General features: G+C 41.7%; 1 protein-coding gene across 2 annotated transcripts in view; it reads right to left on the reverse strand.

The window, feature by feature from the left end:
• Positions 1 to 7,380: 7,380 nt before the first annotated feature.
• Positions 7,381 to 25,658, reverse strand: part of UBASH3B (ubiquitin associated and SH3 domain containing B) — a 139,038-nt gene continuing 120,760 nt past the window's right edge. For both annotated transcript variants that reach the window (XM_041772367.1, XM_041772369.1), the window contains exons 8-14: positions 25,304 to 25,424; positions 24,565 to 24,687; positions 22,980 to 23,072; positions 21,657 to 21,801; positions 14,806 to 14,912; positions 13,184 to 13,293; positions 7,381 to 11,941 (exon numbers count right to left, since the gene is read on the reverse strand). In XM_041772367.1, coding sequence (XP_041628301.1) covers positions 11,804 to 11,941; positions 13,184 to 13,293; positions 14,806 to 14,912; positions 21,657 to 21,801; positions 22,980 to 23,072; positions 24,565 to 24,687; positions 25,304 to 25,424 — 837 coding nt within the window. In that variant the 3' untranslated portion in view covers positions 7,381 to 11,803. The remainder of the gene's footprint in view (positions 11,942 to 13,183; positions 13,294 to 14,805; positions 14,913 to 21,656; positions 21,802 to 22,979; positions 23,073 to 24,564; positions 24,688 to 25,303; positions 25,425 to 25,658) is intronic.

Raw genomic sequence — 25,658 nt, forward strand, 5'->3', positions numbered from 1 at the left:
AAGAATATGGATTCTGGAGACAGAGCCTATTTCCTTACCTGTGAAATGGGTACAATGACAGCACTCATATGGTTTCTGTAGGAATGAAAGAGGTTAAGGGGCATCTGGTTAAGTCAGTTAAGCATCTGGCTTCGGCTCAGGTCATGATCTGAGGGTCCTGGGATGGAGCCCTGTGTTGGGCTCCCTGCTCAGTGGGGAGCCTGCTTCTCCCTCTGCCTCTGCTCCTCCACCTGATTGTTCTCTCTCTTTCTCTGTCAAATAAATAAATAAAATCTTAAAAAAAAAAAAAAGAAGTTAATAGTGCCTGGTACATAGTTAGCCATGACTGTCCTCTGTACTCCTAGAAAAAAAATCACCTCTTCACTTTTCTTTGCCCCATAATTAGTTTTTCTTTTTCTTTTTATCATACCAGTTTTTATTCTGATTTGCATTCTACTCCATTCAGTATGCATCTGTCTCCCTTGCTAGATTCCCAGCTTCCTGAATGCAGAGTTTGTTTCATTTACCTTGGTGTTCCTGAGGGCTGGCATGGAGCCTTCCATGGTACAGTTGTTTTTCAGATAGCTTTACTGAGGTATAACTGACATAATGAACTGTGCCTATTCGAAGTGTACAATCTGACACATTTTGGCATATGCATCCACCCATGAAAGTGTCATCAGAGTCAAGATCGTGAACATCCCAGTCCCATCGCCCCTACAAGTTTCCTCCTGTTCCTCCCCAGTTCCCCTCTCGAAGCCACTGCTGATCCGCTTCCTGTCTCTACCGATTAGGTTTTCGTTTCCCAGAAGTTTACATAAATGGAATCATACAGTGTGCACTTTCCTTTGTCTGGCTTCTTTCACTCGGATAATTATTTGGAGGTTCATCCATGAGGTAGCCTGTGTTCTGGGTTCATTCATTTCTAGCCGTGAGTAGTGGCTCATTATGTAAACACACCCCAGTTTGTTGACCTGTTCACCTGTAGCTTGATTTCCGGGTTGTTTACAGTAGGAGAGTTTTTAATGATTGTGTCTTATGTTGAATCAGTTGTAGGGTCACTTTAAGGAGAACTTGATATGTCTCCACATTTCATGATCATCTAATTCAGAGAAAAAAGTTCAGGTTAGTTCAATTAAGTGCTGGTCTTTAGTTGGCACTTAGAGTGCACCCCCTGACTCTCCCTTGATCTCCCTCCCCTGCAGGGGCTGGAAGGATGGGACATGCCAGCTGGGTTCCTCTCTGGATATTGCTGTCCCTGGAAGAGACCCATCTCACCCAACATCCTCCCTCCTCTGTGGGGCACCCAGCAGGGGGCTAAGTGGTTGTGTCCTCTTTGTCTCAATGTGGAACAACTCTGAAGGGAAACATTCTAGCTCCAGAGCCCTCTGTGGGATTGGGCTCAGGGAAGGCCTCTGTGGCCACCGTGTCTGGCTGCTTTCACAGGTTTTGTCCTTAAACTTGTGCACATAAATCTCCATCTGAACATCAGAACTGGGGCACCGGCCCCTCAACAACAGGTGAAATAAATTCTCAAGTGAGCGAGTGAGTGTAAGAATGGACTCTCCATTTAAGATGCTCTTTTTTGCTCTGAAGCCTAAAAGGATGTGTGATTTCTAATTCTTTCAGAGCATTAAAGAAGACCCTACCTTTTTTAGATTGCACTGTGGGCAATGATGAGTGTATCTTTTTCACCCACGGCTGTGACATCGAACTGGTCACAGACCATGACAGACGTCACGAAAGTCCACTGGACTGAGGTTTAAAATGGTCTGTGGGGGCAGAGCCACAAGGAGGCTTAGGACTGAGAATGACAAGTAGTTGTGGTTTGCACGGTTCTTCCTAACCCCTCCCCGCCCCCACTTCAGCCTGTGGCCCCCCGGGGATTCAGCAGAGGAAGGTGCTCTTGTGGCTGCTTAGCCCAGCGGAAGGAAAAGATGAGGTTGGAGTGCGGTGGTCAGGGAGTGACCTCCTACCTGTTTTCAAATGGAAGGTGTCTGCTGACCACCTGGTGGGTGAAGCCTTGCCACTGACAGCCGGTTGTCGTTTTGATCTTCACTTAATGAATCCTCCTACTGTGTGTTCCAGTACCAATAGGAAGTCACATTTGGTGGGGGTGGTGGTGGTGTGGGGACAGATTTTAGAGAAATAAAACATCCTCTCTCTCCCACCATCACTGTTGGTCAACCTTGGTTGTCAGAGGGGGAATAAAAACCTGAAAAAGGAGACATTTATTAAATACATGAAAGATGGACTGTTTTAAGGGTCAGAAAGGATAGGGGATTTCCCCATGTGTAGATGCCACTGGGGTTTTTGTTGTAATTACGAGAGGGGCCTAAACTTTCTTCTTGACATTTCTTGGCTGAAGTGAATAATCTGTGGCCTTTCCCAAGGCCAGGGCAAGAAGTGGCCTTGCCTGCATTTCCCAGCAGATGCCTCAGGTGGCTAGTTCGTAGCTGGTGGAGGGAGGCTTCGAGCTTGCAGTAGGCACAGAGTGGCTGCAGAGTTTCTAAACTAGAGCAGCAGCCACTGTAGTTAGTTATTGAGAAAAGGCTTTTTGGCAGCAGTGAAGGCTAGTGGGATGAGTATGAGGTGGAGAGTAGGAGGCAGACAGACCGGACTTGTCACCTGGGCCCAGTCACTAGTGGCCTTGTAGCCCTTGACGTATTTGCCTCTTGGTGTCAGTTTCCTCATCTGTAAAATAGGGAGAATAATTACAGCATAAGGTGACTGGGAGGCATGAATGAAACAGCATCCCAAGTGCCCAGTGCAGTGGCACATAAAAGATCCTCCATTAATCTGAAGACCCCAGGTGGCTGGGGCTCCATCTCATGCCCACAGGAACCATGGTAGGTTAGACGTGCCTGCAAAAGGAGAGTCTGCTAGGCTTTTGTTCTAAAGAATTCTGCCTAGAATTAAATCAACTGGAGCATGCTGAAGAGACAACCCAAGAAGAGATGATGATTGTGGTTTGGGGGAATGTACCACAGGCCGGCAAGTGGCAGCTTCATGTCTCAGCTGACACATCTTTCCCAGGACAAATGACTTCCCAGGGGGTGGTCTTCTGCAAAGGAGGGGATTAAATGAGACCAGCAGTTTCCAACTGCATTCTGAAGCAACCAAGTATCCCCCAGGTGCCTCAGGGTTGGGCAATATTTTCCTTAAAATTTCTTTGCAAAAATATCGTAAGTGATTAGTCTAGGCTTTGGAACCAGACTGACGGCTCGAATCTCTGCACTAACACGAACCAGCCATATGACTTTGGGTGAGTTACTGAATCTTTGTAAGATTATTTCCTCTTCTGTAAGCTTGGAATAATAATTGTATCTACTGAATAGGGTTGTCAAGAAGATTGAAGAGGTTTACACCCATTATGTACTTAGAAAAGTGTCTGATCCACATCGGCACTCAACAAATGCTGGCTATCACTTTGCCAGTCTCTAAACATGACCAATCTATTGATTTGTTATGCCAGGGAAACTAGTTTCTATGCTGGATTCTTTGGGTTTAGAATAAAATCCAAATGGCTCACCATAGTTTACAACAGAAGTTGGTGAACTTTTTGTGTAAAACACCAAGTAGTGAATATTTTAGGCTTTGTGGGCTATGGGCCCTCCACTACTAACCTCTGCCCTTGTGTGCTGGAAACAGCCTTGGGTAACATGTAAATGAATGAGCATGGCTATATGCCAATAAAACTTTACTGATAGGCTGTGGAATTTATATTTTACATAATTAGCATGTGTCAAGGACTAGCATTCCTCTTTTGGTGTTCTTTAACCATTTAAAATTGTAAAAACAAAAAAAAAATTGTAAAAACATTCTGAGCTTATGGGCCATTTAAACACAGGCTGTGGGCCAGTAGATTGCCAACCCCTGGTATACAGGATCCTATGTCTGGGTCCACCTACCTCTCCAGTCTTGTTTCTCTTCACTTTCTGCTGCACTTACTAAGCTTTAGCTCCCTGATCCCTGTGTTCTAACCCAACAAACTCCTTTTCATGTGGGGGCATCTGCATTCCTGTTGTCTTTTTTTTTTTTTTTTTTTTTTAAGATTTTATTTAGACATGAGAGACACAGAGAGGTAGAGACACAGGCAAAGGGAGAAGCAAGCTCCCTGCAGGGAGCTTGATGTGGGACTCAATCCCAGGACCCTGGGATCATGACCTGAGGCTGAAGGCAGACGCTCAACCACTGAGCCTCCCGGGTGCCCCACCTGTTGTCTTTATGAAACGTCATTTAGCTCTTCACCATGACCAGCTTCTACTCAACCTTAGCTGGCAGCTTCCTTGCCAGCTGCTTGGGGACACCACACCTGACCTTATGTAAAGTACACCCTGCCCCACATCCCTCCCAGAGTTACTATCGGGTAACCCAGTTTTCTTTGTAGACAACATTGATCCACCTGTGTAATTATCTTGTTTATGTATTCAGTGTCTCTCTCTACTCCATGAGAGCAAGGACCTTGCTTTATTTGCTCCTGGAGCACCAGCCTGCCACCCTGCCAAGAACATCGTGTTCAATCAATATTGTAGAATGATGAATGAGTCCACGCCCTCAGTGTCTTTTTTTTTTTCTTTTGTATATTGAGTTTATAATACCTGCCCTCCTTACCTCGTAGAATGAGGATCAAAGAAAAATGTGTTTTTAAAAGGAAGGTGGTAAGTCATTAAGGCAGCCTCTTAGGTAAACCCCAGAATTGGACCAACACATTCTCTTACTGTGCGGACGCTAACCTAGGGAGATAATAGTAAAGTAATGCCAGTATGAATGAGGCTACGTTCATTCCTTGTCCCTGATATTTTCCACAGATAAGAAAATGGCTACATGTATGATATTTTTACTTTGGCCTTAGCAAAAGCAATTCTTTATTTATTAGCAGGTAGTATCTTATTAGCATGTCCTATTAGGCATTTTATTTTATTGTTTTTAAGAGAGGGAGCAAGAGAGGGTGGGCAGAGAGAGAAAAATCTTTATTTTTTTTTAAAGATTTTATTCATTCACTTTAGAGATAGAACGTGCATGAACAGGGTGGGGAGCAGACAGAAAGGGAGAGAGAAAGAGAGAATCCCAAGCAGATTCCCATGCTGAGCACAGAGTCCAACACTGGGCTTGATCCCAGGACCCTGAGATCATGACCTGAGTGGGAACCAAGAGTGGGACGCTTCACTGGCTGAGCCACCCAGACGTCCCAATTAGGCATCTTATAGTCGTTACCCCGTATCATACAACCATGCTATTAAGACCCATGTACCCATTTTATGGGTGAAAACAGTTTAAGGCATCTAGTAAGCAACTGAGCCGGGATAATAACCCAGCTCTGTCTGATGCCAGAAGTAGGGCTGCCTCTCTGGTACAGCATAAAGTTCTTCTCCAGTGACACACAGATCTTCTGGACTGCCCCATCAATGCAGTGGTACCCAGTAGCTATCTACACCTGGAGCTTCTCATGGCCAGGAGCAAGCCATCTGGGTTTATTTCTTTCTTTTTTTTTTTTTTTAATTTACCAACTCTGGGTTTATTTCTGGCAAAATGAAGTATTCCGTTTCTTCAGAAAGAAGACTGTGGTTTTTTTTTTTTTTTTTGGTTCTCAACTTATTAAAAAAAAAAAAAGACATTTTGCTGATTTCAGCTTAAACAAATCCAAAGCACATGAGTTCATTTTCTCTGGATGTGCAGGCCGACTTTACATACAGCACAAGAGGGCAAAAGGAGTTTGGGAATCTGTCAAGCAGAGAACTGAGTTATTCAGAATAACCGAGAACCAGCCACAAGGCTAAACGTAGCTTGGTCTTTTGTCAGATATGAGCATTAGCTGCTGTTTCCACAGGAAGTAAACTGTGCCCAGAGCTGGCTCTGTCCATGGAAACCTGTATTTGTTGGGACACGTGGGTTGCTCAGTGATGGAGCACCTGCCTTCGGCCTAGGTTGTGATCCTGGAGACCCGAGATCGAGTCCCGCATCGGGCTCCCTTCATGGAGCCTGCTTCTCCCTCTGCCTGTGTCTCTGCCTCTCTATGTGTCTCTCATGAGTAAACAAATAAAATTTTTTTAAAAAGCCCAAAACCTGCATTCGTGTCCTGAGTATAAATTTGCATACATGGCTTATTCTAACTTCTATTAGCCTCACATACCTTACTTCAAAAATGGGGTCGGGGGCACCTGGGTGCCTCAGTTGAATGTCCAACTCTTTTTTTTTTTTTTACATTAAAGGTATACTTTATTAAATGTTACCTGAATAGATTTATAGAGCAACTGTGTATTTAATTTCATATACAACTTTTATATACAGTGACATTTTCCTCAAGAATGGAAATTGATCTGTAAGTAATTTGTATTAAAAATGTAATTATTTACCACAGATATAGAAGAGTGACTTAAATTTGTTTGAAGATTATTGTGAGGTCATTCAAAATTTACTGAGCATCAAGGGTCCACTTGCCACTCAGCTGAACCAGAGAATTGTAGACAGTTTTTAAGGCAGTTTGAGAGGTGAGAATCTTCAGTAGTGGTTTTGAGGTGTGGAATGTTTTATTGTAATATACCAGTTGTACAACAGCGTGCAGTGTTGCTCATAGTTGAAGAAAAAATTTCCCCTTGACATCATCTATTCCTTTGAGTATAGTTTGTCTATTGATGTGTGGCTTTTCAGCTTAGGTCATGATCTCAGGGTTGTGGGATTGAGCCCTGCATCAGGCTCTGCACTCAGCAGGGAATCTGCTTGAGGTGCTCTCTGCCCCTCCCCCTGCTCACACACTCTCTCTTAAAAAAAAAAAAAAGAGGAGGTCTATTATGGCTTTTTGGTAATGTGGAACGTAGGTTGAGCTGGATTTCCCTTCTTACCCAAATTCTTTTTTTTTTTTTTTTAAAGATTTTTGTTTATTTATTCATGAGAGACACACAGAGAGAGGCAGAGATACAGACAGAGGGAGAAGCAGGGTCCCTGCAGGGACCCTGATGCAGGATTCGATCCCAGGACCCCAGGATCACAGCCTAAGCCGAAGGCAGATGCTCAACCACTGAGCCACCCAGGGATCCCTCCCAAATTCTTATCTATGAATTGTTCTTGGTACGCCTACCTCCTCCAGGTGAGCAGTGGTGAGGGATGAAGGCTTGCACATGGGCAGTGGGAGCATTTTGGAGCTTGTTTTCTCACTCCTGGGTGAGTGTCTCCTCTCCAGCCTGGGTGACTGAGAGAGAGATGCCTCATCAGAGGGGACCAGAGACCCACAGTGCTGCAGGACCATACTTCCATTTCCATCAGCAGCAAATGCCCCTCTGGCCCTCTGAGAGAGGAATCGCACTCTTAATGGACATTTATGAAATAATAATGACCACAGTAACATCTAAAAACATGATAGGAATAGAGACCACTCAGAAGTTAAGAGGAGATTGCTCTGGATTGACTGAGGACACAGTTCCTCTTTATTAAATCATCTGTGAACCACTTAAACGGAGATGCTCATGGAATGGAATGATCTAATTACAATGGTGCCAGAGCTGTATCCAGAGGAAGAGCACACAGCCAGGAAAGCGCAAATGCCACAGGTAGTTTACAAGGAATTTGGCAATACAATTCGGTGTGGTTTTCCTTTTTTATAATTACAGACCTTTTTCTTCAAATAAATACAGCTGAATCACATAGAATAAACAAAAAAGGTACAATAACCTTATACATGAGAAAGAAACCGATAATACCTCTCAAAACAGCAGGTTGAGAATGGTCTATGCATAACCAAAATGCTTTGGGATGGTGTTCCCATCTTGAGTGGCAATCAGAGAAAGAACCAGCACACATTTCCTGTTATACATATGTATCCTGTACAGAGTCCAAGAATAGTTAAACATCTGCAAAATCCTGATTTTTGTGTGGGTAATGGCAGCTAAGTGGTACTGTGTAAAACACTCCTAAGAGCTGATTGTATATCAAGTTTGACTACTCCTCACTATAATTTTAAACTTACATACACTGAACATAATATTATACGTATTTAAAGATCAAGTTATTTCCTCTGTCTTTAGCGGCATTTTTCCCCATTCCCTTGAATTTTCATTAGAGCTGGTTACTTTCCTAGGAAAATTCATTACACTGAAGTGTTAAAGAGAAGCAAATCCAATTTGAATCCTATGTTTAAACATGAAAAGCATCTGCCGTCACTGAACAAAATATACCCCCCCACCATTACCTTTGTAAAGTGAATATTAACCTAAGTAGATGTTAAAATGCTCTTTTCTCTGCACTCCAAGGCCAGTGTCATCCCTCCTGGCAAGGCACCCCAACCTGACTAGCGCCTCTCAGTTCTCAAATGTGCTGGGACTACAATTTAAATGCAAATGACCCCGAGCCTCATTATCTGAGAAGTTCGAACAGACACAGTAGAGTTGTGACTCTGCCTGTGAAAATTAAGGGGAGGTTCATCTGTATTCGAACACACGCATTACTCAGTGTCGATTCAAGAGAGCAATTCATCACTGCTTTCAAATTTAAACACTGGAGTTGCAGAGTGCCTAGGTTACGGAGGAATGCCTCCCTTTTTGTTACTCGGGGCTGCTTTTCTAGCAAGACCATGAGATAGGAACTTCTCTTTCTGTAGATCTTCAATTAGTTCCCGATGACACTAGGTAATTCAAATAGAAGACCTCCTTTAACACGAACACAGCTAGTTGAGTGGAAAAGATACATTTATGGTAATGCTAAGCACAGTTGGATGACAGTGTATATGCATCCAAATACCACTGACAGGGAAATGACCACATCAGCCTAAAATGCAAGAAAATTATCCACAGTGATTTACCAAACTGACATGACTCCAGGAAGTAGTATTTTTTTTTATTTTTTATTTTTTGCAAAATCATCTTTTAAATATAAGGTTATTTTAAAATAATTCTTTGGTTAAAGTATAATTCAAATAAAAAGTAGAAACTCCTTCAAGCCTTTCACTACAGGGTGAAAAATACCCCCCTCTTTCAGCCATCAGATGGCCATTTAATCAGCCATTCAGATTCTGTGAATCTAAATGTAATGGAAAACACTGTATTCTAACTCCACACTGGGGTAAAGCAATGAGCTCCTAGCTACCGATGCAGTGATGGAGAAGAGGGCCTGGGAAAGCAAGACCCCAGCTTGTGCATTAAAATGTGCCAATTATTCTAGTCCACAAGGAATAGATGTGGCATGTTAAAATCACCAAAACCAAAGTCCTACCTATGAATAATACAGGGACATTAGCGGATTGATGGGGCACACTTGTACGAGCAGCAAACTGTTTCAGAGTTTCAATCCCAGATTAAGTCCTTTACTTAATTTCATCTCCGTTTCACATAATTTTCTACATTAAAAAAAAAAAAATCCTCTCTGCAAGAAACATTTGGTTCTTCTTATCTTGATGTCCTTCCTTCCTTCCTTTTCTGTCTTCCCCGCCCCCAACATTTGTTCTTAATAAGCATCAGCCTCAGATCAGAAAGAACCAAGCTGAACTTCAGGTTGTGATGTCAACCTAGAATTTTTGGATGCAAATGAAATCATGTAATACACTTGTGCATTCCTTTTACTACACATAGATTCAACATGATTTTCAAAGAACTCAGTTGGAGTCTGAGTTTTTTAAATAGGTATACGTGAAAAGAGAGTTTAATGTGAATTCAGATCATTCAGGCCATTTTGATAAGCAAAAGCAGAGGAATAAACCTTTTAATTCAGGGTTTTCCACCTAAATTATCCAGAAAATGATTTCAGATCTCTGCCTCCTGCTCGCATAGATGACAGCCTAAGGCTCTGACCTATTGTGCTAAGGACATGGGTCGACATAGGACCAAGACAGCCAACAGGGAAGGAGAAGATAACCTATCCTGAACTTTGTTCTGTTCAGGTAGAGATGCTGCCCAGAACACACTGCTACAGTTTTCAAGGAAATCAGAGGTAAGGCGTTCATGCATTATTCTGAACATTGGAAGTCCATGAAAACTTGTGGAGAATCTAATAAACATTACAGATCTGATTAAACAGTAGATTCATTTCATTACAGATAAAAGAATGAATAGTAGTGACATTACATCAGCCTTAATGTGATTTTTCTTTTAGAATCTTTTAATGGGAATATTTCCCCCATTTTAAGGTTAAAGCATTTCTATTACTCAATAGTATCAGCACAGAGTATTTTTATACCCAGTAGCTGGATGAATGTTTGTGCAATGCTAGAATAAATCGTGCTGGTGTCTTAAAATCTAAAATTCATGATCTATTTGTCTAACTGGCCTGAAAAACCCCCAACTGTAACCCTCTTGTTGTTAACATACATAACCAGCATCCTTTCGCTTCCCCTTCTTTTTAGAGATCCTCAAATTCCAGTTTCAAATAGCATAAATCTATTTTGATATACCAGGTTTTATATGTTTTTGGGTTTTGAAGCTTAGTCAGTGCTACCACGTATATTGATTTGTTTTACACTGTTTAAGTGTCTGGGATTTTATTTGCACATACATAGTGAACTATACCGCACCAGACCATTGTCTGCTGCCAACAGTCAGCTAGTCACACAATTAAATACACATTGATAACTGATGTTTTAGTTTGATTGTCATTTATTTTTCTTTTAAATAAACTCCCTCTGAATTTGGGAAGCAGGTGTGCTGAGAAACCACAGGATACGGCTCTCCACCTTTTCTTAAGTAGCCCTACCTACATATTTTAAGTTATAGAAAAACAAACAAACAAATAAAAATGACAGCACAGACAGCAAACGTGGCTGTCATCCTTTAAATTAGTTCCCTGACTTCTTTATACATCCCTGGTATAACTGATGCATTGGTGGATGTTCTGTTATGATTGACAGGTACTCTAAGTGTACAATGACCTGACCCTTGGTATGGTTTGTAAAGATGTCCATATTGCACAGGAATGAGCTTTTTGCTGACTCAAATAATGGAGCGAACGTACATGCTTTCAAATTCCCAACATCCTTAACCAGTTACCACAGGCTAGACTCTAGGGGCAAAGACAAGCAAATCATGGTGATTTGGAAGTGCTGTAAAACACAGATAATTCCAGGTCACTTTATATTTTGCAAGTCCTTTGCTCCTGCAATTGAATACTTCACACATTTATCTTCCTCCTGAGTATCCAAAAGTGCTTCGTCTCCCCGTTTCACAGATAGAAGCAAAAGGGAAGGGCCGTAGCAAAAAGCTGTAGCCAGCTGCTCTAGAGAAAATGTGGCAGTAACGGGGTAGCTGTGGGTCCTCAAGCAGGCATCTTGAGCCAGCAGCACTGGTGTGTGGGTCATATGGAGGGTAGAGTTTGATGTGTAATTTAAGAACAACTCTCGGCAGGGGCATGTTCTCTAATAACCTTAAAAGAATTCCTCAGCTTGGCTTTGCCTAACTGGAACATGGAGATAAAAAGAAAATCCCATCACCAAACTGGCAGCTCAGTGTCTCTCCAGCTGCATTCTGGACACACTCCGTCCTCTTGCATTCTTCCTTAGAGCAGGCCGTGCTCCCTTTGAGAGCACTCCGACTCCTTAGCCAAGCACTGAAGGAAGAATACGTCCTCTGCTGTAGCAGGTGCCTTGATTTATGAAGACAATTCTCGAAAGCCTTGTTAGCTAGGTAAGCATCCAGAGACAATGAATTTTATCCCTGAATCAAGTCCTTGTCTCATTGACACAGTCTCACCATCAGAGCTTTAAAGCACGAAAGGAAATCTGCTAAATTATTCTGAGCTGTCCACTTAGAAGGCGGTGCAGACTTTGCCACGGTTACTAAACACACAGAAACACACTGCTCCCGAAGGCTTTCTAGAGCCTTTTCTTCCCGTTCACTGGTGTGGTTTATTCTTGTAGCAAGGTTTCTCTCCAGTTGAAGCCCCCAGTTGGTCCATGGGTAAGAGGAAGGATAGGTGGGTCTGTCAGCTGCCATATTCCAGTTTCTCCTAGTTCTTCACAGGAACAAAACCCCAAATATGGGATCTGAAGTCAGAGTAGTACAAAAAGGGGAAATAGGGGAAAAAAAAAAAAAACAGGTTTAGTGCTTTCACTTTGACCTACCCACAAAGATCTTCGGGTAGCCCTTGGGAATAAGGAAGAGTCCTAGGAATTGATAGGGGCTTCGTAGATCTGCATCTCTTCCAAAAATTGATAAAGAAAAATGAAATGGATAAAATTGACAAATTAGAGGGAAGCGTATTTATATTGCAAGGGGATTCATCAGAAAGATTCATTAAACAGTGAGCACCTCTAGTGTAAATAAGTAATTGTTTATAGCTTGCTTCTTGATAGTGTGGGAAGAGAGAGGACAATCCTATAGAAAGCTAAAATGCTCAGAGTTAATTCCTAATTGCGAATCAAGTTAAAAATGCAGCTCAGACATTTCAGAAATTATATTTGGACAATGGGAGAGATTATTCTATTTTAAAAAATGTTTCACCCAGTTTCATCTTTTTTTTCCCCCATTTTTGGCATGGGTTTTGGTAACATTTGATGCTGAAGGTGTGCCCTTCTTTCCTGACGTTAGTAGCCTTGGCATCTCTAAACATATTTTTGTGCATGGGACTGGAGCTGCAGTTATAGACAAGACAAAAGTCTCTGCCCTCAAGCAGCTTATAGAGTAATGGGTAGGCACAGATGCATAAATAAGCTTTAAAAAAACAATGAGAAGAGTATCCTAATCGCATTTGAATCAGGTTCTCTGGGGGCAGATACAGGAAGCATGTAGGTCAGCCTGGAGGGAAGTGTGTGGGAGGGCTGATGGGAAAGTCTCTTCCCACAGGCATGAAAAGGAAGAAACCAGATGTGTTGGTCAATCTCATGGGTTTTGTCTTATGGCCTTGTTCCTGGTTTGCCTTTTAGCCTGATCATTTTAAACCACCGCCTCCTTTGGCTTACCAGCCAGGCCCTCATTTCTAGATGCTGTGTGTGGGTCCACTCAGCCCTCTTCATCTAATCCATGGCCCCTCAGGGAAATCCAGGCAATTTGCTTACAGTTCTTAGCTACTTCCTAAATTTGTGCTCTTAGAAACCAAAACTAGCTCAAACACATCTTCTTCTCTTTCACAAGGCCTACTGAAGTGCCTTACACAGAGCACCACTCAGTACAGCTTGGTTGAGTGAATCAATAAATGCATCTTCCCAGCTCAGAGAAAACACATACTTCAAGCAACTGGTCTAAAACTGCTTGGCACCACGGGCCTCTGAGATATAAATATGAATTACCTTTCGGACCATTTGTACAAAGTCCTTGGAGTTCTGGGGTGACAGACCTTGAAGTTGGCAGGTACACGCTTCCAGGGAAGATGCATGAGCCACAATCAGGATGTTATTTCCTGGGGGGAGAAGAGCAAGGACTGGGAAGACCTTTTTTTAAGATGCATTTATTTGTTTGAGAGAGGTAGTGGTGAGGGGCAGAGGAAGAGAATCTTCAAGCAGACTCCCCACTGATTGCAGAGCCCAACGTGGGATGCTTAACCGACTAAGTCACCCAGGTGCTCCTGGTAAAACCATTTCTATAAAGACGTGTGTGAACTTTGTAAACACTGGAGGCCAAATGTTCCAGAGAGGGACAAACATTCTCAAGAATGAGACAATTTGTCTAAGTAATATTTTGAAATGCTTTGTGTTGTTAAGGCAGCCTAATATCATTAAAAAAAACCCTTTTAATATTAAAATAATTATAGATGCGTATATAATATGTGACTATATACAATGTGCAAAATTACGTATCTGTACACAATTATAGATTTATGACCTACATATTGTGTAATTTGTATACACACATATAGATGCACATATTATGTGTGTGTGTATAGCATATGTATAGTTTAGTATATAGTATATATACGCATATGCACATGAGGGAGGTCCCACATACCAGGCTGGATCTCCAGCCTCCTCCAGTGGGTGCACCTTGCCTAGCTATGGGACCCTAGCAAAATCAGGAAATGGGTGCCGGGGCAACCCACAGTTTATTTAGATTCCACCAGGTTCATCTAACTATTGCATGTGTAACTCTTTGTAAACACCACAATCAAGAAACAACACTATTCTATGCCTACAGGGCTTCCTGCAACTTCTAGAGTTTTCAATGTTGCCACTGTAGACTGTGAGCACTTGATACCTTCTGGTCCATAGAATATGCTAATGAGTATCTTTACAGTGGGGGGAATAATGAAATGAGTGGATCATGGATACTGAGAGGTGGGAATCAACCACGACACTGCTGACCAGGGCTATCCACTGTTAACATTTTGGTGCATAGAATTCCAGTTTTTGCTCTATGACGATAACTTAAAAAGGCACGGAAAGGTGCATATACTTTTGTAATCTCTCCTTCTCTAAAAATTGATAATGAATAATCTTATGTATCATTAAATATTTGAGTTCAGTGTTTATCAAATTCAGTAACGGACTTGAGTCTTCCAGAACCCTGCCCTTGGTTCATGGTAGCAGTTGACAGTGTGTTGGTGAAGGTGTGCTTGTGTGTGGGTGTCCACGCTTCTGGATCAAATCACAGGCAACCATAATGTTACCCTGAAATACTTCTGGAAGTTTTTTACTTAGTCATAACATAGTCATAGAGTGCAAGATAAATAGGTGTAATGCAGAGTTTGAAGTTATTTCGTGTAGTAACTAGGTTTGGAATATTCCCATGGCATTTTAGGTACTTGAGAGAATACTATAAATTCAACATGAACGTGTCTGTAAGAAAGTTGGGAAAGACTTTTCTTTCTTACTAAGCAGGTCTGCTAAAGCAAGTTGAAACATCTTGAATAGCTTATAGACCATGATGGAGGAATGATCACATATTTAAATATAGAGTCCAAAATGATATCACCTACCTTTACTTTTACACTCACTTATTATTTCTTTTGTTACTTGGAAACTTCTACTAATGTAAGTGTCATAGGATTCTGAAACCACTAATTTGCTGACTGGAATGTGAGGTCTGTAAGAGAAAAAAATGAACAAAGGTAATGAAAACATTTTGATCCCAAGACAAAGCAATTGATAGGATTCTAAATGTATATTTCAAGACCTTTCTAGAGTTCCCATATTTCTGTTTATCCATTTCCCTAGAAAAGGATGGAGGTACAGGAAGAGGGTTTCATTTAATGGAAGTGGGGTTGAAATGCACAGAATGTGCAGAAAAAAAGGCTGTGCATGCCAGGTGTCAGAGTGACCAGTGGAAATGTGAAACATTCAGTGCCTGTACCACCTGCAGGATGACTCATAAGTAGTTTGACTACTATCACTGACCATCAGTGCAAGGGCACACAGCAAACAGGAAGCAAAGCGGAGGTTAGGTCTCTTTCTCTCTGCAGATCACCGGAGATTTCCCAACACCCTCTTTTATAGCCTTATATACAATAAACTGTAAGGATTGGTTTTATTTAAAGATTTTTTTCCAGTTTTATTGGGATAGAATTGGCACTTAACATTGTGTAAGTTTAAGGTGTAAAGGTGTTCATTGGCTACATATATACATTACAGAATGATTTCCACCAGACTGTTAGCCAACACCTCCATCGCGTCACATAATCACCATTTCCTTTTTGTGGTGAGAACATTTAAGATCGACCGTCTTGGCAACTTTCAAGTATATAATACCATATTATCAAGTGTAATCACCACACTGCATTAGATCCCCAGAATTTGGAACTAGAAGTTTGTATCCTTTGACCAACATCTCCCCATCTTGCCCATCCCCTGGGTCACTGGAAATCACCATTCTGCTGTTTCTCTGAGTTTGGCGTTTTAGATTTCATATATATCATGTACAGGTATCTCTTTGAGCTCCTGTATTTGTTTTCTTTGACTATATACCCAGAAGTGGCATTACTGGATCCTATGGTAGCTCTATTTTTAATTTTTAAAGGAATCTCCATATTGATTTCATAGTGGCTGCACCAGTATACACCCTCAGCAACGCTGGATAGCTCTTGTCTTTTTGATGACAGCCATTCTAACAGGTGCAAGGTCGTATCTCATTTTGGTTTTAAATTGCATTTCCTGATGACTAGTAATGTTGACATCTTTTCTTGTACTTGTTGGCCATTTATATGTTATCTTTGGAAAAATACCCGTTAGGTTCTTCTGCCTATTTTTAAATCAGATTGGTTTTTTACTATCGAGTTGTGGGAGTGCTTCATGTTTAGGTATTAACACCTTGTCAGATATATGATTTGCAAATATGCTCTCCTGTTTTATAGGTTGCTTTTTATTTTTATTCTTTTGATTTTCATTTTTGCCTTGCAGCTTTTTAGTTTGATGGAGTCTCACTTATTAATTTTGGCTGTTAGTTGGGCTTTGGTCACATCTAAAAAATTGTTGCCAAGATCAACACCAAGGAGCTTTGTCCCTGTGTTTTTTCTGGGGGTTTTATGATTTCAGTTCTTATATTTAAGTCTTTAATCCATTTTTTAGTTAATTTTTGTGACTGGTATATCTGCATGCTATTATCCAATTTTCCTACCACTGTTTATTATCCTTTCCCCACTGAGTATTCTCAGCAACCTTGTAAAATATTAGTTGAATGTATATTTGAGGGTTTATTTTTGGGCTGTCAATTCTGTTCCATTAGTCTGTAACTATTTTTATGCTAGTACCATACTGTTTCGATTAGTATAGATTTGTAGTATAGTTTGAAATCAGGAAGTGTGATATTTCCAGCTTTGTTGTTGTTTGTTGGGTTTACTTTGGCAATTTAAGGATCATTTATAGTACTATACAAATTTTAGGATTGTTTTTCTATTTCTGTGGAAAACACCAGTGGGGGTTTGATAGGGACTGCATTTAATCTCTAGATAGTTTTGAGGTAGTAAGGACACTTTAATATTATTCTTCAGATCCATGAACATGGGATATCTTTCCATTTGTGTCTTTTTCCATTTTTTTAATCAGTCTTGTATATTTCAGTGTGTAGATCTTTCACCTCTTTTGTTAGTTTTATTCCTAATTATTTTATTATGTTTAATGCTATTGAGAATAGGATTGTTTATTTCTCCTTCAGATGTGTTGTTAGATTATTTTTGTATGTTGATTTTTTGTATTCTGCAACTTTACTGAGTTTGTTTAGTTCTCATAGTCCTATGGCAGAGTCTAGGATTTTCTATGTATAAAATCATATTACCTACAAAGACATTTATACTTCTTTCTTTCCAATTTGGATGCCTTTTATTTCTTTTTCTTGCCTTATTGCTCTGGATAGTTCTCTCAGTACTTTGTTGAAGGTGAGTGGTAAGATTGGGCCTTCTTCCTGATGTTAGAGGAAATGTTTTCAATCTTTCACCACAAATTTGATGTTAGCTGTGGGCTTGTCATATATGGCCTTTATTATCTTGTGATATGTTCCTTTTACACACTATTTGTTGAGCATTTTTATTGTTAAAATATGGGATATTCCATCAAATGATTTGTCTTCATGAGTTGAGCATATGACTTTTAACTTTCATTCTACAAATGCAGTACATCATATATTGATTTGTGTATGTTGAACCATACTGGCATCTGAGAGATAAATCCCATTTGATCATGGTGTAGGATTCTTTTAATGTGCTGTTAAATTTGGTTCACTAATATTTTGTTGACAATTCTTACATCTATATTTATTAGAAATATTGGACTGTAGTTCTCTTTGCTTACAGTATCCTTATCTGGCTTTGGTATCAGGGTAATGCTGCCCTTGTAAAAGGAGTGAGGGAATTGTAAGGATAGATTTTAAAAGCAGATATTACGTCTGTTGGATCTGTGAACTTATAGAATCTTCATCAGTCTTTACCCTTTTCTTTCTTATTTTGAACACAGACCATACACTTGGAAATAGGAAAAGCTCAGGGAACATAGAGATGAAGAGAACCCAGCTTCTGTGCTCAGTGTGTGATTGGAGCATATAGGCTATTGATGCAAATGATAATTATGCACATCATACAAAAGAGTATAAGAGGATGATCTATTTAGGGCCCTCTCATCTTGGTGACCCTGCATGTATTCAAAGATTTTTGTTTTTCATTCGAATGGGAGAAAGCATGCACGAACAAGAGCAGAAGGGAGGGTCAGAGAGAGAGAGAAGCAGACTCCCCACTGAGCAGGGAGCCCAATGCGGGGTTGGATCCCAAGACCCCGGGATCATGACCTGAGCCAAAAGCAGATGCTTAACTGACTGAGCCACCCAGGCACCCCACCCATCTCAGCCACTTCTGTCTGCTTGCATCTCCCTTTACTACTTAGAGTTACTAGTCTAGGAGATGTGGATCTGGTTTTTGAGTACAACTATGTCATATTTTCTGTATTTTGTCTTTCCTTGTTGATGTTTTGTGGATGGTGAATGGAGGTGGTAGTGAGTTCTCAAAGTGAATTCACGGGGCATCTTGATCACATTACTGCTGCGGCTACTACTACTACAAAGATTTACTGAGAGGTTCCCATGTGCCAGGCCCTGTGCAAAGTGCCTTACTTGCATTCTTTGAATGTAGCCCTTCTAACAACCCTTTTGCAAATGCTGTTCATGGTTGACAAACTGAGGCTCAGGAAGGCTAGAGATGATATGCCTATACTTATACCATTAGCAACTCTTCGGCCCTGGATTTGAATCTGGGTCTAAGATCACTACCTGTAAACCTGGAGGCATTGTGGATGGCTTTTGACAGCATGTCCCCTCAAGGATGCCGTTCTGTGTACTTGGGTTTACAGTCTAGAGAAGAAGAATGGCATTCTCAAAGCCATCGTCATCCATCTGAAGGAAACCCACCCTCATCAAAATCACATCCCCTCAGCAAGCATACTTCTCCTAGGAAACAACCTTCTGAGTCTCAGAACACCCTGGCGGAGAGAGGGAGGCATGAATCACCACTTTTAGGGACATCCTTCATTGTTCTGGAGCAAACTCTTCTATCCCCACCTCTCATCTAGTTCCATTACCCCTTACATCACTTGGTCTCCCAGGAGCTCTACACGGTGACAAAAGGGGGCTTTGTATGGCTCAGGGAGTCATTTCCATGGTGAGACCACATCATATTGTCTGAGATACAGGTAGATGCTGGGGTCCAGTCTCTCTTGGTTAGCTCTTGCCTTTGGCAGTTCTTGTCTTGAAGTCCAACCTATGAAAGGCTTCCATGGTTGAACTAGTTCTGACAGTGGGAGAACAGAGTCTAGGCTTCCTAGACTCCCTAGGCTTCCTTCCAGCATGAACCATGTTTCTAGCCACAGCTGTAGGACTCATGTACTGTACTCAGAGTCAGGTAGGCCTCCAACCACCAACTAGACCTGGAATCCAGAGCACTGGGTGCTCAGATCACATTCCTGGAATAGTATCCTCCCTGGTACATGCTCAACTCCCTATTCTTCTTTGATCTAAGCTATAGTGCAGGCTTCTGCCTTGAGTATGATTCGTTGCCCCTCTGACATTCTGGACTCATGCCCCATCTGCATGCCATTCCCCTATCATCCTTAGAGCTTGTTCTGAAGCCCTATCCAGCTGCTGTAGGTTTTATTTTTTTCTATCTTAATCTTTCTGGCCCAGCTCCGAAAGACTGGGACTGCTTTTTACACCCAGCCCCCAGGCTGGGTCTTGGTGCCTGTGGATGACGCTTGGGTATTAGTCACCAGGCTGGTTTTCCTTAACCGGCTTCCATCCCACCTCCTTCTTGTTTCAAGGTCACAGGGCTCTTCAAGCGGTGCTTGCTTGACTTCTAATACTGCCAGTCCTTGTCCCTCTGCTCACCATATTTATTCAATCACTTGGGCATCACTACTTGCTTCAAAAAGTTTGCTCATTTGGCATAATTAATTTCAGAGGGTAACTTAATTCTAGGGGCTGTGCCTCTCACATGCTTTATTGTCGATGTTCACAATTGATTTATAGAATTAGGCTTGATCCTTTTCTCCTCCTCGGGTGCAAAGTGGTTGAAATGAATTTTGATTTTCTGTAGAAGAAAATCTGGAATGAGAACCATGTCCTGGCCCTCGAGTTCCTGATGTTCATTCTTCTGCTTGTATGACCATTGGTGCGTGTGTCTGCGTATGCATTGAAAGGCCCAGACAGAATGATTCTAGATAACTTTGTAAATGAGCTTGGGAAGACTTGCAGGATGCAATTAAGGGGGGAACTGAAGACGTGGTTGGCCCAGGTTGGCTGGGAGGGGCTGAGTGGTGAGTGAGGAAAGTCATTTTGCCAATGTTGGCAATAACTCCCCGTCTTTCCAGTCCAGAGGAATGAGGGCTGTTGGCATGGGGACAACATTTTCCCCAAAGGGCAGAAAAAACAGTTGCCATCGGGTAGATCGGGCAAAATGTGAAGTATGGTTGAGCCTTGAGCAACATGGGTTTGAACTGTGTGGGTCCATTTATATGTGGAATTTTTAAAAAAATAAATATAGTACTGTAAGTTTATTTTATGGTTTTCTTAACATTTTCTTTTGTCTAACTTACTTTATTGTAAGACTACAGTAGAATACATAAAACATACAAAATACGTATTAATTGACTATGTCATTGGTAATAATTCTGGTCAACAGTAGGCAATTAGTAGTTGAGGTTTTGGGAAATCTAAAGTTATATGTGAATTTGACTGTGTGTGGGTCAGCACCCTTTATCCCCTGAGTTGTTCAAGGGTCAACTGAATTATTAGTAGGGGATCTGATTGATTGGTTTGATTTTATTTTTGAAGAATGCTAATTCCTTTAAGCAAGTAGCACACATTTGGATATGGAGTTATCCGAAGTTTTATTTATAGAAGAGGAAAAGGAATATGGAAGTAAGATACTTTCTCCTATCTTGGCCAGAAGCTCACATTCCTTCATTTATGGTTTGGGTAGGTATTTGAAATGAAAGGTCACAGGATATCATAAAGAGGAAATTGCTGTTTATATTGGTCACTTGGTTCAAATTCTGCCTTGAGAAATATGAACTTAATTCCCCGCTATAATGGGCATGAATATCCCTTCTCAGGGACATTTTATAAACACCTGAGTGGAGTCTTGATAGTTAAGAATTAACCAATAAACTAGTTACGTTAATTGCTTACATGTGGATTATTCATTTACAGTCTGTCTACAAACACTTCCTTTTACTCCCAGTACAGTCTGGTCTAATGGAAAAAGCAAAGGACTAGGGATGTGGAGACAGTAAAGCAGATTACAGAGTGCAACCTGACATGCAGAAAATGATCAATAGGGGTTAGTTGTTGTTGCCATCATTGTTTTGTGTGGTCACTAAATGTATGACTTTAATATACGAGAGAGTACAAGTGGCTTTCCCAAAGTGGCTTGCCTATATTCTGGGGTTACAGCCAATAACAAATGAAGATAAAGATAATTAAAAATGCTTTGAAAAATGACAGTCCAAGGCAAGGCCTTGTCATTTCCCTTATTCCCCAACAAGCTTCTGGAACAGCACTATCCTTAGCTGGTACATAATCCTGGAATGCAAAGTGGTTTTATCATTCACTGAAAGAGATATAATAAAAGTCAAGAAAGCCCAATGTGTGTGCAGGGAGATATAACCCACACTCACACTAAATACAAGGGAATGCTGGCTTTCTCCGGTTGTGGTTTTTCAGATTATAACTTGACGCCCACCAATATGGACAACTGCCCATGGCCTAGGTCTGGTCCTTCATCTCCTTGGTCAGCCTGACCTGGTGTAGAAAAGTACTTCCACATTGACTCTGGGAGACAGCAGCTCAGACGGTTACCTGTAGGTTGTATCAACACTCAGGTTGGCGGCAGCTAACTCTGATGGAGGTATCCACGCAGGTAATGTGTTCCCAGCAACCCATTTTGTCCACTCAAATAAGCCGGGCTCGACACGGATCTTCAAGTGATTTTCTTGTTGTAAACCTTAGAGGTAAGATAAAACAAAGATGAAGGAAGGGGCACTGTGTTTCAGAGGCCAAACTGTTATATAAAAATTCTATTCTCTTTTCTACCAGTCGCTATAGATGGTTAAAGGAAAGTGGAAGAATGTGGGTTTGGTCAAGGGGTTTTAATTTCCGTGTGTGACAAACATACGAGTTTAATACTCTGGCCACACCAACAGGATGTATGCTGGCTTTAAGTGGTCTCTGACTTTGAAAAAAGAACATGTCATTACCCATATAATGTATACACTTCTGTGACTGCTAGATTTTCTTTTTCTAAGGTTAAGTCCCAAGATTGCCTCACCAAGAGACTTCAGAAATTCTCTCAGCATCCACCACTCCACAATAGCTTACACTGTTTTTGAGTTATCACGTAAATTATTCATTTTCTTCAGCAGAAAATCCAATTTTGAATATTTGCAAGTGCCAGTGCACAAGTCTGGTGTTTATGGAAGTGTAATCACACTCGACCAGTCCCTGTTTGGATTTCTTTATATTGCTTTAGCCCAGTTTTTTAATACATAAATGCATTCTGGTTTACTTAAGAAATAGAAGCCTCCAAGGTAGTATAAATTCTTCATTGGCTTGGCTATGTCTGGCTCATTCATTTGTTTTGTACAAGCGAACAGTTCTACTCTGTTTCTATTAGTTTTCCTTCCAGTGAAATGAGGATGGAGATCCCTATAGGGTGAAAGTTGAGGATCTTTATAGCAACGGTGCTTTTAAAGTCATCCAATTAACTAAAAAAACAGGGATGATTAAGATTTGTAGATACTAAGGAGCACCGTTGCTACTGTAAACAAGAAGCAAACAGAGCAGAGTGGGAGGAAATGATTTCACTGTTTCACTGCAAAAAAAGGATCACACTCTGTAGGCTCCAAATTATTGCCAGACAACGATATTTCACAAGCTTACCATTCATCCAAGAGGGCTTTACATTTTCAAGAGAAAAATTCTCTCTCTACCTCCTTTTGTCTCATTTATGCCACCAGAGTATGATTTGGGGACTCTTGCACAGATGCCTTCCAAAAGAATCATTGCTAAAAATTCCAAATGTGAAGCTTTCAATTGGTGCATGTTCCCCAAGTCTAGGATAATCTAGGCGTAGTGCTGTCTAGAGGCAGAAGGACAGTCCCGTGGGCCTTTATCAAGTCTAACCTTTCAAGATGTTGTATGCGGTCTGAACGCAGCGCAGCGATGGGGAGCAGTAGACGTGGTCAATAATAGTGTTGCTCTCCAATAAGGCTTCCCCTGCAAAGGAAGGCAGAGGAGAATCAGCTTGCTGGATTTATGCAGCCTCCGCTGGAGCTTAACGTGGGAGCGGGTGGCAGGCAGACCCTGCAAACCTCTTTTTTTCAATGGAGGCTCACAGACGCCAACAGTTTGAGCCTTGTTTCCAGCCCATCCCCTCATCAGCATTTCTGTGAAAGAGCCCAAAGGGAAGACCCCTCTTGTCTTTTTCTTTCCTTCTCTCTGAAGCTAACAAGCAGGAAAATATCCATCTAGGAGAGATCCAGAAACATGAGAATGCTCTGATTTCACACTTGTGATATAAACGAGATGGTTCATATTGTGACAGTTAGATCTTGTTTTACTTTTATCCTGCGCTAAACAAGATCTCAACCTGTCATCTTCTTAGATAACAGAGGTAAATCCCAACACCCGATACTTCAACACTTTCTTCACGGAACATGCTTCTTTTCTCTACTGGATAACCATGCGGGGCAAGGTCTTCTGTGAACTTGTCTTTATCCAGCTCACCAGCCTTATCTCGTGTGGCTCACAAGCCATGGTCTAGAAGGAGAGAGCTTTTCTCTAAGTACTTTCAATGTTACTTCCCACGTCTATGACTTTTTGTGGTTCTCCCCACCAGACACACACTTCCCACCCTGCTGCTCCTTCTCTGTCCAGGTGACTTCTCTTCCCCTCTTCTGTGTGTGTGTGTGTGTGTGTGTGTGTGTGTTTTATGTTCCCATAATACTCTGCACACAGTTCTATTCAAGATGTATGATATTTATTGACTTTTAAGCTGTTTCTCTGAGGGTAGGGGCTCTCACTTGGATCCCCAACACCTAGCATGGGACCTTGCACAAAGTAAACGATCAGTGAATGTGTTAGAGGATTGAACAGGACAGGGCTGCTGTCTCCACCTGGTATGTATGGAATAGACCTGTAAGAACTGACCATTTTCTTTCTTTTCCTCATATTTTGAAGATTTTATTTATTCATTTGAGAGACAGAGAGTGAGCGAGCAAGCATGGGGAAGGGCAGAGGCAGAAGGAGAAGCAGACTCTCCCCTCTGAGCAGGGAGCCTAATGCAGGGCTCAATTCCAGGACCCTGTGATCATGACCTGAGCCGAAGGCAGACATCCAACCAACTGGGCCACCCAGGCACCCCAGAACCGACTAGTTTCAAAGGATCAATTGGCTTCCCTATATCTACCATTCCAGGCTTCTCTCCTCTCCTCCTCACCCCTGCACTAGACGCTGACCTTGCCCCCTCACTGGGCCATACAGCCCTCAAGGGATCATACCTCATTCACTATGGTAAACTAGCCCAGTGCCAAGCACAGTGTTTGGAACTTCATGGTTGTGTAATAAATAAATCGCTTCTGAATTGGGGAAATAAACTACTTGTAGGAAACTTGTAGAAAGCTGTAGAAAGTGTCCTGGCATACACACTGGAACCAGTCTTTTGTAGAAGTAGCCAGGAAAGGCTGTGCAATCACTCCAGGAAACTTACCCACCAGTCTTGCTTGCATACATCCAAACACGGTGATCGGAGCATCTTTCTCATAATCCCGGAAACCACCACTCCGCTGAGGTAAGCTATGAGGCATGTTCAGGTTGGTGCGTATGTAGCGGCCTGGAAAAAAAAAAAGTCAGTGAAAGGATGACTTTGTTTTCCTTAGGACTTCTGTTGTTGATCCCGATGGCCCTCCATTTCTATTCCTTTTTGGCCAAAGAAAGGGAACTGAACTTTTCTAGAAAATATTGAAGCTGACACGTTTCCTTTGGTAGAGTCTGGGAATCCACTCCTGCATTCTGGTTGACAAAAGTGATAAGAGATAGTTTTTAGGTGAAAGTAACAACCACACACCCTAAAGCAGGAAGATTCTGAGAGATGCAAACCTCCCAGTCTTAGATATGCCACTCAAATGAAATTGGAACCAAAATTATCCAGGGTGACTTAATGGAGGAAATTCTGGCCACAGAATCAGGACACCTCTGCCAAATGACCATGGGCAAGACATTTGCCTTCTTTGGTCCCCGGTGTCCCAGTTAATAGAATGGGGACAAGGACACTTTCCTCTTCACTAACATTCAAGACCATTAGGAAGGACTTACATTGTGGCAGATTATAGGCATTTCCTATAGCTCAGAGACCATAAAGGACTCCATCTAGACAAATGTAGCTGGACTGTGCCCCCCAGAGGCCATAATAGGTATGCCAATGCTAAGCAGGTCAACTAACCACTCACCTTTGGCATCAAAGCACTGGGATAGCCAGTACTTCCCAAACACAACATCCATCCTCTCACCATGCCGACACACAAAGAGGCATCTCTTTTGAGGGCCGGGCTGGCTACTGACCCTCAGAGGCTGCAGGGAAAGAAAGGCTATTAGTGGCGGAAGCACATAAGAAAGTGAACATGTCCTGGAGCCAGGTGCCAGATGAACAGAGCTGAGCTCTAGAACAAATTCTACCAGTGTAGAACGAGGGCAAATCCCATAACTACCTCAGATTTAGGTTGGCCTGTCTGTAAAATGGGGGCAGTAAGACTCATCCTACAGACCTCACAAGTTATTCTGAGGCTCGAATGAGATGAATTGCAG

The sequence above is a fragment of the Vulpes lagopus genome, chromosome 10 (genome assembly GCF_018345385.1).
Source record: "Vulpes lagopus strain Blue_001 chromosome 10, ASM1834538v1, whole genome shotgun sequence".
Lineage (NCBI taxonomy): Eukaryota > Metazoa > Chordata > Mammalia > Carnivora > Canidae > Vulpes > Vulpes lagopus.